The sequence below is a fragment of the Hirundo rustica genome, chromosome 1 (genome assembly GCF_015227805.2).
Source record: "Hirundo rustica isolate bHirRus1 chromosome 1, bHirRus1.pri.v3, whole genome shotgun sequence".
Taxonomy (NCBI): Eukaryota; Metazoa; Chordata; class Aves; order Passeriformes; family Hirundinidae; genus Hirundo; species Hirundo rustica.
This window is the reverse complement of record NC_053450.1, coordinates 12,957,748-12,972,397: the sequence shown is the minus strand read 5'-3', so window position 1 is coordinate 12,972,397 and position 14,650 is coordinate 12,957,748. Positions and strand designations below refer to the sequence as shown.

General features: G+C 36.9%; 1 protein-coding gene across 2 annotated transcripts in view; it reads right to left on the bottom strand.

Moving 5' to 3' along the window:
- Nucleotides 1-14,650, bottom strand: part of TAF2 (TATA-box binding protein associated factor 2) — a 58,027-nt gene that overhangs the window by 40,644 nt on the left and 2,733 nt on the right. For both annotated transcript variants that reach the window (XM_040060315.2, XM_040060323.2), the window contains exons 3-9: nucleotides 14,456-14,616; nucleotides 5,310-5,428; nucleotides 3,940-4,081; nucleotides 3,334-3,565; nucleotides 2,828-3,012; nucleotides 2,103-2,216; nucleotides 729-828 (exon numbers count right to left, since the gene is read on the bottom strand). In XM_040060315.2, coding sequence (XP_039916249.1) covers nucleotides 729-828; nucleotides 2,103-2,216; nucleotides 2,828-3,012; nucleotides 3,334-3,565; nucleotides 3,940-4,081; nucleotides 5,310-5,428; nucleotides 14,456-14,616 — 1,053 coding nt within the window. The remainder of the gene's footprint in view (nucleotides 1-728; nucleotides 829-2,102; nucleotides 2,217-2,827; nucleotides 3,013-3,333; nucleotides 3,566-3,939; nucleotides 4,082-5,309; nucleotides 5,429-14,455; nucleotides 14,617-14,650) is intronic.

Sequence of the window (14,650 nt, the reverse complement as noted above, 5' to 3'; positions counted from 1 at the left end):
ATCAGGCAGAGAAGAGCTTGTACTGGGTCCCCATGTGAGTAACAGATGCAAACGGAGTGAGTGGGGTCAGGATTTACTTCTAGGAATAGAGAGAGTAAGAGAATGTGATGAAACAAAGAAGATATGCATCCTTTTGTGAATAAATGTTACTTGCAAAGAATGAGTAGTCACTTCTGCTATCACTAGAAAGTACCTGTCTCAAAGATTATATTTGGAAACGTAAGCTATAGACAGAAATTTATTTTCCAAGAAAAGAAATCCCTTCAAACAGGAATTTTTTTACTGTTTCATTATTTCCTTTAGTACTTCAATGATACTAAAAGATACCTGAACCACCACTGATCCAAGCTAATACTGGAGCCTTTCTGAGCTATATGGCTAGCCATCACTGCATAATAAATTCATCAAATACAAGTCCTTATGAATCCTATATTTTATTCTAAGCATTCCAAAAGTAATACATTTTTTGACTCTTTTTTTGGTTCAGGAGTCCAAACGAAAGGAGGAAAACCAACTGCATGCAGAGACAATATTGCAGTCACAAAAATCTATTTGGGTTTGTATGTGAGGTGTTCTTCCTTGCAACAAGGGGTAAAGATATTTTAGCTCTGATGTTTGTCACTAATAAAAAGATCTTTAGATAGCAATGCAAAGCTATATTATATTCTGGTTCTATACTTTTTTTGATGTAAAATGTCTGAAAGGTATAGAAAATGCTATGATGTTACCTGTTTAATCCAGTGGCGATACTCATTCACACCAAAAGTTTTTTTCATCCAAAGACCATAAATGTAACCAGAGATTCCCTTTAGCACCCATTCATCTGACCTATAATAAGAAAGAAACATGAGTTATATCACTTCAGAGGATGTTTTGTAAGGGATGGTATTTTTGACCAGCTCAAAAATAGCCACAATTTTTAAGAAGTTGTATAACTTCTCTAAGTCAACAGAAGTCTGATGAGCTGTGAACCAATTTATGAAACTTGGCACCTGGACAGGACCAATGAAACTGAAAAGTCAGTAAAAACTGAACTGCTACCACAGAAATCCAGATTAAAATGTAAAACCAAACTATTTTAGCTGAAACAATAATAGTAAGCAGGTGGAAGCAGACACTAAAGTTAAAGCAACTACTAATCTATATGGCCTTAATTTCTTGATAAATAACTCAGTGCAGTGCAGAAGATCTGGACAGCAAATAGACAAAATACCTATCTCACAATTTGGTGGACACCCTTTTAAACACATATTCTGTAAGTTCTAAGAGAGAAAAAACAGACAAAAACTACAACATGATCATGAACTAGAACCTCAATCAGAAAAATGACATTGTACACAGGATATGATGAAGTAAATAGAACAAGAACATACGAAAATAGAGCCATTATGAAGGATGCAAAAGATTGCCCTGATTACAGAAGTAGGCTAGAAATGAAAGAAAGAGACAGAGAAATTACAACAATACAAACATCAATTTAAGAACATGTAGATTTCCCTTATTTTTAAGACAAGGATGCTCTGGGACATAGACTTTTGCCATTAAAAAAAAAAAAAATTATGACTTACTTGTCCCCAGTAAATAAAGTATATGCAAAAGGATTCAAAATAAATACTGATCAGAACTGCAACAGCCATTTGAAGAGGTTTTCTGAGACATAAGTTATAGCCATAAGTTATAGCAATAACTTTCCTATTTGACACTAATTTCTGCATTCTCCTCCCTGAACAACCTCTTAATTTATTAGTTTTGTGCTCTACAAGTACCTTGCATACAGGCTATGCTTCATCCAAAATATCTAACAGAAATTGACTGATAAGGCAAAAGAGTTACCTTCCTAAAATTTTCAGATGCCAAAGCACACTACAACATTCAGGAAAATATGTTCAATCCATACAATCTTTGGAACTTTTATCTTCCCCTTTCTAAACAACAAAAAATACTAACGGTTTTCACTTATTGAGCTGAGTTTATTATTCTTAATTTTTTCCCCATTTTTGCTTTCTTCTACCATTACTGTTTTACTTATTTTTTTGCACATTAAAATTTGAGCTTCCTGGATCCTCCCCATTTTCTGGAGAATACTATGGTAAAATACTTACCAGGACATTCTGGATATGAAACATCCAAAGAATTGCTGGGCCAGGGCCTGTGCCAAGCATCTCCTTGTCAGTGGAGTTTCATCTATAATCATTGCACTGTGCAAGAGGTTTGTGCTGGACCCCCACAAAAAGAAAACAACACAACATGAGCACCGGCTCCAAAGAAACACAAGAGACCTTGCCTTAAAAACCAAAACAAGTAAAATAATTTCTTCACTGTTTTTCCAGTGATTTAGTTACATATTTTAAATTTTTTTAATAATCTTAATTATCTTAAACAATCTAATAGCAGGCAGTTTTCCTGCTATCATCATCTATACATAACTCTCTGTATAGAGCCTAAGTAGTTTAACTGGTGACACTCTCCTGGAATCCTATTCCAGCTGGAGAAAAATGTAACACAATCAAACTCCTGCACTTAATTTGAGATTAAATACTTCATGCATGATATTTCTAATTCGGAAGGAAAATCACTTATAGTTTTTGGGTTTTGTGTTTTTGGGGTTTTTTTTGTTTTTTTTTAAATAAATCCAACATCTTTATAACAGATAAAAATGAAATGGTGTTAAAAGCCTGTAATGTCAATAAAACCAAAACTTTCCAAACTAGAAAGCCCAAAACTCACGCTACAAAAATAAACAGAGTTTTACACATCTCTCAGCAGTCTTGGATCTAGAGCTTCTAGGCCCATGGATTTAGAAGGTGTAATTTTCTCAAATACTAACCTGAAAATACTCATGGATGCATAAGCAGCTACTTCAACATAAGCTTCATCTATAAAAACAGTCTTGAAACAGGAGTAAGGATAGCGGCAGGTGAGAATCTCCTCATAAAATTCAAACACCTCATGGAGGTATGACGTGGTGTGTTTGAGCAACGGGAGAAGTTGTGGTAAGCAAAAGTGAGTCACCTACAAACAGAGGAAAATTTCTTACAAGACCTATGAATATACTTAAATACATAAATATCAAGTATATTACATATCAGGGAAGAAACCCAATTTCAAGCAAATTCAGATATGAATGGCATTACTGCTTATTTAACGGCTTTTTTTTTTTTTTTTGAGTTAAATTTAAGTACAGGCATTACTAGATAAGCTTTATCACACGACTGTACTGATGAAAATTGATCTCGACATACCCATTCTTGGACTAATATCTACTGACTGCAACATAAAACATCAGCAATTCTTTAGAACAAAAAAGAAGGCCTCTGTGATGAAGATTATTACCTCATGCATGTATGGATCAACAAGGATTTCAAAAGGTCCAATTGCCAAGGAGATGTTAGAAGCTGCAGTTGGAATAGTCAGCATGTAATGAAAAGTCTTCTTTCTCATATCATGGGTATACACAGTTTCCACCAAATCTCCATTTGAAACAGCCACCATTGCAGCATCTACAGTATACTCCAGTTTCCAGGTACACAACTCAGAATATGAATCCACACAAGGAAACCAAAATCTAGGAAAGTTAGGATTTGGGGGGGAAATGGTAAACAATTATACTTTTTCACAGGTGATTTTTCTTTCAAGTTCCAAACTATATCCCTAAATATTTTAAGAATATATAAATGCAGACCTACTGACTCCTACAATACATTAACTTTATAAAGCTTTAAAAGGTTTTTTTGGCTTTACTGCCTGCTGAGCTAAAAAGACTAGACATTCTAATTACTAGTCATTAGATGCTACTTCACATTGTTAAGCACCTTTCAAACACAAATTAAGTTTCAGAATTTTTTAAACTTAAAATAATTTGAACAAATTACTTGTATTTTCTATACTCTGAGAATAAACAGTAAATGGAAATCTAACATTCAAAGATAGTTTTCTTACCTTGTAGAATTTTGATAACCGCATGAAAAGACATGAGCCCCTCTTTCTGCCATGTTGCCCTCCATGTTGGGTACCACAAAATGAAGGCCTCCTTTTGGCTGGTCCAGAGAAAAGTTTATATGCACCTTCAGGACCTTTAACTCTGCAGCACAAAAGACCAAAACTGGAGTAAGTATATACAACTTACCTGAAATTTATTTCAGAACAGTAACTGAGTTTTGGACTCTAGGTCTTTGAATTATGTGGATTATGTGATAAGTTCATTACTGGAGCCACATTTCATCTTCCAATTCCCCAACAGTCGAGCATATTTATACAGACTGTATCCTAACCATGATCTCCTTGGCATCTTGCTGATAAAAATTGTCTCCAAAAACTCTGCCAAGCAGGCACATTCTTAAAAGACGTATTACTGTCATTTGCAGTTGCTTAAAATCTCTTATCATAGTTAATGCTTTTCCTGTAACTTAAGTGTCTTTGCTTTGGTTTAGTTTCACAGAACTCTCACCTATGAATAGACTGGCAAGAAAAGAAATTCAAGCATATGCCGAAATTTATCCCACAAGTATCACCACATTTTGGCACTCAAACTTTGAAGAGTGAAATTATACACATTTGAATACTTTCCCTTCCAGGCTTGCATGTAAGGCAACAGGAACTTACACAAAAATTAAAATAAATAAAAGTGTCGTTTCCATTAAGGTGCATCTGACCATACTGCATGAGTCAGCCTCATGATATAGTTGTTATTATTCTCTCAGAGGTCTCATAAATCCATGGGACAAACCAGTAAAACCATGCATGAAATAATACAAGAAACTAATAAGATCCCTGTAAGAAAATAATCAGCAATGGAGAGTAACTTCTTAAAATAGTTATTTATTCCAGGATCTAGCATGCCAGTTTATAAAGGAGTCTACTTTCACAACCAAATCAATTTTAAAATGACCATTTCTAAAAGTGAGATTGCATAAAATTAGTAGAGCTTTGCAAAAAGATATATATAACTACACCCTTGTAAATTATTTTCTTTGTTGGATCATATATATTGTAAGTAGCTTCAAAATTACAATTTAGCCCCCAATACACTCCATTATATTCCTACTTCCTCAAGTATTCTCCCAGGGTCGTGACCACTCAAGAGTATGTTTATATATAGTGTAAAGAAACCTTGCAACACTCCTCCATATTACAAAAAAAGGAAAATATTTTTCAGAGTTCAAGTGGAGAGGAAAAAGGAAACAGTAATAACAAATTCATAAAGTAATGTAACACTACTTCTATTTCTTCAAAGCTACTATCTTCCACAGCAACCCTGTAGCTGAACAACTCTGGCATCTTAAATTAATTTTTCAGAATGGTCTCTTTACCATCAACATGTTTCCACAGCTCCGAGGGAACCTTAATGCAGAGTTCTCCATTTCCAGCATCTGGGTCCACAGCACTGACAGCGGCAGCATAGGCATTGGAGAAATAGTTGAGATTCCTCCTGTCAGAAATACCCAGTTAATTCTTGAAGTACACTTGTGCTGAACAAAAAAATAAAAAAACTTTGGAAATTAAGACAATTTCTTAATTGTAATACTGAATTTCAAGGTGCATGAACAACAAAGTGTTTTGTTTTGTTTTTAAAGGAGTGGAAGAGAAAAAGAGTAAAGACTAGATTTCAACAACTAGAACTTAAAATACTGCTCTTGCAGAAGTGATAAGTGATCAAAAAGACTTAAGCAGCAGTAACTCCCAATAAATTGAGAAATGCTCAGTGTTCTTTCCTTGCCAATAAGACCAATATCTACAGTTATTGGAACAGAAATTAAAAATTCTGGTTTTTATTTTGGATGAAGCCTGTATTCTAAACTTCTGTCTTGAAGATCTGCTTCCTCATATATTGCAGTTTTACTCTCATTTTGCTTTTCTAAATGTAAGATTTTAGCTTGGCAATGGTATTTTTCCCCTTGAGCTTGATGGATAGGAATAGGGTTTTTTTAATGCACTTGTAAATAACGTGTAAAATATTATACGTTAAGAGTTTTGGCCTTAACATACAAACACAGAAGTATGTGCTATACTTCTCAGTTTCTAGTAATATTTGAACCCTTCTTTTTTAAAGTGTACTGTAATTAAAGATGCACACACAGCTTTTTGTAATCGGATTCAAGCAACTATCTATCAGCTGCTCATTAACTGCTCACTTTATTACAAAGTCATATCATTACTTCAGTTATGACTTAGATTGTTTTCTACTGAAATGAGGAGCAAGCAAGTGTCTTGTTAAAGTACCTGTGAATAGGATGTTACCTTTTTAATGTGATTATATTCAGCTACTGAAGTATGATCAGCCAAGTTCAAAAATAACCCTGCTTTTATAGCTTTATGCGATAGCTTTTATACTTTTTCAAAACAGATTTCTAAACCGTTTAAAGCATGTGAGCAAAATCTTTCTTAATTCTAATTCTCCAGTACACGCAGTTTTTCAAAAGCTTGCACAACTCTATACCTGAAGAGAAAGTGTTTGACTTATCACCTGTCCACAGAATTTAGGTCCTGCTGATGAATCCAAGCACTGTGGAAGCAGGACACAATCAAGCATAAAGCAGTCATGGAATCACAGAGCCACAGAATACTCTGGAAGGGACCTTCCAAGGTTATGTAGTCCAACTCTCCTGGGAGAGGACAGAGACGTCTTGCACTAGATGAGGTGGCTCAGGGCCATGTCCAACGAACTCATCAATGTTTCCAGGGATGAGGCATCTACCACCTCCCTGGGAAACCAGTTCCAGGGCTTCACTGCCCTCACAGTAAGAGTCCTTCCTTGCGTCTAGTCTAAATCTAACCTCTGCTCTACTGAACTCTAATCTAACTCTAAGCTCTACTGAACTGATGCCTTGAGAGGCTGACCTAGAACAGAGACTAGGCAGAGTTAGAGAATAAAGTACGTATTTATTAAAAGGCCTGAAAGGATACACCTTGGGCAGTACAAGAGCCTGGTCAGGGCTGCACCCAAGATGGACCCAAAATGGACAACCAGTCACAAGGTTTCACACTTGTGTAAGTTTCGGTCCATTTGCATATTGGGGTTAATTGTCCAATTATAGCTTCAGGTTATGAAGTTCCATCCTCCTTGTTGCTCTCTTCAGTTCTCCATTGTTTATACCTTTTGGGCCTGAAGCTTTTAACAGCTGTCCTTGGTCTCAAGCTGGAAAAGGATAGTTTTGTCTACCTACCCTGTGAAGAGAACTCACTGACGCTTAGTATGAAGCTCAGAGCTACACACCTACGCAGCACAGAATCTGAAACATATGAAAGCTAAAACTTAAGGCATCAGTCCGCCCCATCCTTCTTATAAGGCCCCCTCTAAGTATTGAAAGGTTGCAGTGAAATCTTCCTAGAGCCATATCTTCTCCAGGTTAAACAACCCTGACTCTCTCAGCCTTTCCCCACAGACAGCTGCCCCATCCCCCTTACCATCCCGGTGGCCTCCTCTGGATCTCCTCCAACAGGACCATGGTGTCCTGTGCTGAGGACCGCAGAGCTGGATGCAGCACTGCAGGTGGAGTCTCACAAGGGCAGAGTGGAGGGGCAGAGACCCCTCCCTCGCCCTGCTGCCCACACGGCTGATGATGCAGCCCAGGACACCGCTGGCTTTTTGGGGTGCAAATGCACACTGCCAGCTCATGCTGAGCCTCTCATCCATCAGCACCCTGAAGTCTTTCTCCACAGGGCTGCCTGCAATCCCTTCATCCCCCAGCCTGTACTGATACTGGGGGTTGTCTTGACCCAGGTGCAGGATGACTGCACCACAACGGAGTAAATTAATTTTTGGCTGGGGACTCCACCTTCCATGGAATGTGAAGTCCACACAAAGCAGATGTGACCTCATTTCAGAATTCTGCTCTCATCTAACCATTCTCTATTCACCACCCACAGAGAAAACAACCCAAATTACAGTACCTTACTTGGAAGAACGAAGTGTAACTAGCCATGGAACCAGCATCATTCTGTAAATCTAGGTATGTCAAACACCATGCTTAATATTCCGAGTCTTCCACATATAAAAAACTTTGTTAAAACACTGAAATATATTGAGAACATATTTTCATGTAGCTCTTCATCTTTGGCAATAATAGTGCACAAATTCCCTGGCACCACTACCAAGATTGAGAATATCAGGAGCAATAAACTTGTCTACTTTGCTTGGAAGCTTCTGAAAATTGGACATGAATAATAAATGGGACCATTTCAGTATAGAAACACACAAATGTCAAGTTTTAATATATTTTTCTTTTCCTTTTTCACAGTTAACTGTATGTAAAGGTAGGATATAATGCCAACAAGTTTTAAAAAGAAAAGGTTGAGTTTGTACCCTGGAACATAATTAACTTCGGGTATGGCTCCAGAACAATTCCAACCCAATTAAACTCCAGCTGATGAGCTGTCTCCTAGTCTCACGCATCACTACTACATCACTCACTGTAGAGATGCAGCTGATAGTGGAAAATGTGAAAATAAGTTCTTTTCTTCTAATCAGGCAGCTTTTAGCTCATTTACTTCAGTGTGATCTGTCATACTGAGGGGTCAAAGAACCTCCCTAAGCAAAATTGCTTTAAGCTGTCCTTCAAATCCTACCCTATAAAGGCAAACAAATACCACTGGAAAAACTCTATTTCGTAGAAAGAGACTGCGTAACTAAGAACAAAAAAAGCTAGCAACAGAAAACCACAGTAACATTCTGTTAGACTGTAAAGTCTAAAGTGTTTAATTTTACTCCAAACTGGTTTTTGAAAATTGACTATTATTGATAGGTATCCCTTTCCTACACATCAGTGAGAATTTGCTCCAACTCTGAAGGTTGTGATGAGCTTGTGGCTACACTTTAAAAGTCACAGGGTTTACAGACAGGAAAAGGTTATGATTTTACAGCAAAGAACGTAGACTGCAGAGCATAACACTTTATGGAAAACAAGTCTATTCTTATATTTCTATTTTTGTGAGGTATTCCAGTTCAGATGGGTGATTCATTGTAAAAGGAATCCATTAAAGGCGTAGTACCATACATTAATCTTTTCATAGGTTGAACTATTCTCAATAAACTGAGTATGGTCATTTTAAGGAAAACAGAGCACATGCCAAAAGTTACAGCCCAAGGAACAATGATAGATTTTCCTAATGCTAAATGTAGATTGACAATGAAAAATAAATATGTATTCATGGTCTTTTCCCAGTAGATATACATTTTGCTATCAGAATTCACCCCAAACAGTTAATTACAGCCCAAGTGCATGCAGCTTGAGTGACTGTAAGGAAGCAATCCTACAGAGACTTACTTTTTAAAATTACTAACTGATTTCAAACTTTCCACAGCATTTCTCAATAGTAGCTGCACCAGTGCTACAAATGTATGTGCTGAATATATAGTCTATAAACCATTGTCTTCCTACAGTACTTAACATCAACTTGGCAAGGTAAGTTCTTTGCTCTACCTGTGATTCATTACTCTTCATTACCTGTAATTCATTTACTATTTTACTTTGCTTCCCATCTAGAATAAACACTTGATACTGGACTACATACGAGACACACCATTTAAAATATGTAACACATTCACATATAGGTGATTTATTAATAGGGCAATGATTTGAATCTTTTGCCATGCTGAAAAACCTGATTTTCATTCCTGGTCAAATTTAAGGGCTTTGTCATCTCTTTTCAAAAGTGCTCTGCACCTTTGTGTCGTGGTCTAGGAATTCTCCCATTTAGTATTTCCACTGAAACTACTTCAAACCATGTGCCACTTGATCTCTCCCCCCTGACCCTCTGGTGGGCTGCAGAGGAGAACTGGAGCCACAAAAGGTAAAGATTATGGATTGAGATATGAACAATTTACCAGAGACAGCAATGAAATAAGACAATGAACAGTAACAGCAACAATACCAATGACAAGGTGTATGAGAAAAGAGGTCAATGATTCACATGGTATTGCTCACCCTGGGTAAACTCCTGAAAATACCTGACCCTTCTGCCATGCTACGAGACCTAGAAGTGAGCCTTTTTACCATCCTTGGAAAATGAGTTGAGGTGGTACAGAATGATCTCCAGGTCTTAGCCTTCCCCGCTCCTGACTACTGCAAAAATGAACCCTGTCCTGGCCAGGACATTTTGTCTATTTCTACAAAGTCTATAATGAATTTTCAATTAGACAAGCATCATATCAGTGTAAATAAATGCTATTTACTGCAACAAGGCAACCACAGAATCACTAGGTTGGAAGAGACCTTTGTGATCATTGAGTCCAACCCATGCCCTAACACCTCAACTAAACCATGGCACCGAGAGCAACACGTGCTCAGTCCACCAGAAATTTTTCTATTTTGTACAAAGTCTAAAGGCTTAATCATTGACTTCTCAGAATAACGAATACTGCAAGACAGACACTGTCCTGAGGGCTACCACATTGCTCTCCCTCACAGCTTACTGCTGGCTTGTAACTAAAGCAACAGTGAAGTCAGATGATATCAAAACATCTTCGTATTTTTAATGTTTAAATACTACAGGCTTCAAGGTAAAAAAAAAAGACAAATGAAGTGGCACTGCACAGGAAAGCATTATGTGCACATTAACTAGCTATACAAAAAACATAACTTCCTTTACACAGAAATAATAAAATGCAGCAGCTTCTTGGCCTGACATCCCAGTTATTGCACAAACGTGAAGCACATAAGCAGACACAGCAGGATCATCACAAACTTCACTCATCAAAGATCAAACCACTGCACCCAAACTACAAACTTTTGCTGCACCTATTTAATAGTTTACAATCTCAACCATAAGATTAAGGAAAAAAAAAATCTCCTTTGCCAGTTTTAAATAAATAGGACTGAGATACAAGCAGTTGTCTCAGTATTCAGAATATGCACTGGGATTTCTACATAGAAAGTAGAAATACAGCCCAGAAAAGGCAAACTCATTTCTCTTATACTGACAGAATTGAAAAAGCAACAATTTACAAGAAAAAGAAAGATGAGAAGGATAGAAAGCTGTAACATCAAAAACAGCAGCCCCAAAACATGACACAAATAGACACTCTCCAACAGTCTTCACAAGACTTGAAACTCTTCTCAAAAGCACGAGCAGAATGGAATTCTCTGCCATCCTGTGTACACACAGTAAAGTACTGTGAATTATTTCATGCCTTACACCACTGTTCAGGTGTTTGCTCGGTCAGGAAGGAAGCGACTGCATTATCTAAATTCATCCATCTATTCTGATACAAAAAAGCCATGCTGTCCTGAAGCCTCCAGAGGAAATTTTATTAGACAGAAGTCCAACTTTATTTCTAGATAAACATTTCAACACTCTCTCACTTGTTACCTGAAGTTATGGTTTGGGACCAGTGGATAAATTTGCAATGGCATCAAAGCTAAAAATATATTTAATGTACTGATTAATGGCTTTTAACCTTTCCTATGGATTTTTAATTAACTTTTTAGTGAGGGTTTATCTGATATTCAGGGGAACTTAAAATATACATGACTAAAAAAATTGTTTCACCTTCTGCAGGACTGAAAATGTGAAATGACAGAGACCACATGTCAATGATTTTTTCCTCAAAGATGCTAAAACCCAATAGTGTTATTTGAACTGAAAACAAGTTGAATACTGCAATTCAGAACACAAAGAAGTGATCTCACAGATCTCACCAAGAAGTAGCAAAGAACATCATAGTGAAGTAGACAAAACTGCATCATCCATAAAGCTGAATTTCCCAACCCTCTTTTAAATGTTTTCTTGCATGCCAAAATTTGCACAATGTAACAGTGAATCATTTCTCTTGACCTCCTATCAGCAAACATAACCTTTCAAGTCAAGAGATGCTGTAGCAAGTCTTCTAATCTTTCCTGCAAACTAAGGGAGCAAGAAGTCTTCAGATTATTTTAACTTTGATAAAAAGGTAGGAAAGTGTCCATTAAATTAACAACTTTTCTAAATACTTATGGCCCAGATAAGCTATTTGGAAAAAATTTCTCCACAGAAAAGACTGAAAAGGTTGGAACAGACTGCTCAGGGAAGTGGTGGAGCCACCACTCCTGAAAGTGTTTAAAAGAACACGTGGACATGGTACCTGAAGACATGATTTAATGGTCATGGTGGTGCTGGGTTAACAGTTGGACTTATGACAATCTTATGGGTTTTTTCCAATTTCAACGCTTCTACAATTTTACGTGTTATTTTAGAAAACATCTAAGAAACTACAAGAATTATCAAAACAGAAGGAAATCTTTGTATGCATTTGTTACATACCACAGGGAAAAGATTGAAAACAAAATATTTAAAAAAAAACAGGTTGCCAAGAACGATCTTTATTTCCCACTCACTAGTTCAACAGACTACTTAAGAAAACTGTGCAAAAGGTAATGATCCCTGTAAAATCAGAAACAAATCATCATGTCTAATCTGTGTCCCATACAAAAAAATTGCTGCAGCTAGTTCAGCTGCCAGGCTACAAAGGACTTCATCACTAAACTTGCCATTAAGAATGAGAACTTGGAAGAGATGACCAGATGATTAGATATAAAAACTACTACAAACCACTGCTTCTAGAAGCAGTTCTTTGTAAAGAAGGGCAGAGAAAACACACTGATCAGTTTTTTTCGGGTACTAATTCCAGAGTTTTTAGATTTCTAGTGTTTCTGCTTGCAATCCTGCCTGAAGAGCAGAGATGTTGTATTTAACTACTCAATTGTGACCAGGTATCTCAATGAAAAAATACATCTAACTTCATCTAATGTTTTATAACTCATGTTGCCTTTAACTTCTGAGATATAGAAAGAGGGATACTAGTCTTTTGTTATGAATATTTGGTGACCTCTGTCTTTCATAACTATGAATAACATATAAGGTATGAAATACAGAGATTTTCTATTAAGTTTGAATAGTTTGAACAAAAAACCCCTCACCTTCTTCCACAAAATGACAGAATTCTCTCTCCTAATCCCTTTTCAACATAATGGAGTGCTCACTGATAATTTTAAATGCTGCTCCTTTCTCACATCTTCCAGGCGTTATGCAGGATTCCAGTTATTACAGAATCACACAACAGCTGAGGTTGGAAGCGATTTCTTATGGTCCTCTGGTCCAAACCTTCAGCTCCAACAAGGTCACCTACAAGCACCTGCCTAAGAGCATGCCCATTGCAAGCATAGAGACTCTACAGTCTCTCTGAGTAAACTGTCTCAGTGTTCAGTCACCCTCATAGTAAAAACTGTTTCTTGATGTTCAGAGGGAACCTCTTATGTCTCAGTTTGTGCCCACTGTGTCTGCCCCTGTCAGTGGATGTAAGTTAAAATACATGAAATGCTATCAGAATACGAGAAAATCTTTTTAACTGTGAGGGTCACCAACACTGGAGAAGGTTGCCTGGAGAGACTGCAGAGATTCCATCCCCAAAGATACTCAAATCCCAAATGGAGACAAGCCCTGTGCAACCTGCCCTACCTGACCCCATGTGAGCAGGAGAATTGGACTAGATGATTTCAGGCAGTCTTTTGCAACCTAAAGGACTTTGATTTTTTATCAGCTGCTGTTAAACAACACTTTCACTAGAAGTTTTTAAACAATTCAGCAAATTGTAAATTCAACCAAGCCAGCTAAAAGAAGGTGTGAGAATATGAACGTCCCAAAATGTTCAAAGCAAATCAAAAGAGAATACCTAGGGAAAATATCTGCTCATCATGCTCCTACCAAAAATGAAATGGCTACAAGACTTTTTGCTGAAGTCCCTTCCCATATCAGTTCCCTACAACATGCAGGACGCCACATGATTTTAAACATACTCTTCAATGAGATGGTGGAGAAATTTGAAACTTTTTCTTCCAAATTTTGAAGTGAGTTCAGGTTCTAGGACTTACGCTGTTATCTACGACAATAAATAATGAAAGTCTTGATTCCTTAGGAAAGGCCAAAAGCTTTTCTTTCTAGCTCTTCATAACAATCTAGAATCCCTGCAATAAGGATTCTGAATTTTTGACATAATGAGCAGCAGCATCAATAAGAAAAACATCAAGTCACATAGCAAACAGAGCTACAGAACCAATATACTCAAGTGGTATAGTATCAAGACTGAAAGAAAATTTCATAACTCTGGTAATAAATTTGGTGTCCCATATAAATAAACACTGTATTTGCAAATGGAATTATCGAAGCTCTTGCATAACTGATGAATAAAGGAATACACAGTGTCTGTCTCGAGCACACAGATCAAATCCAAGGCCTTTTTTCCTCATAAAGTACTTTACAGAAAAATTTTTGATACTTTCACAAAACAGTACAAAGATAAATTAACACAAGAAATTCCAAAGAAGACTAGTGTACGAGTCAAAATTATTGCCAAAACACTTCCCCAAACCAAAAGTTACCATTAGGAAATTACCAGGTAAAACCTGACAGTAAAATAGAATGGGTTATACTCAAGAGCAACAGAAAACACTACATCTGCCGAGTCTTAAAACACACCACTTACTGCTTTGACTCATGGTGACAGACCTCCAGCGTTGGATCGTTATAGATGAAAGCTGCTTCTAAATCATTGACTCTCACTCTGTAAATCCGGCACTGTTTACTGTTCAGCTTGATTCTGTTCAGGTTTGCAACTGTGGGAAATATTGTCAGTTCCACATAACCCTATGAAAACACAAACCAAAATATTCTGTAAAAT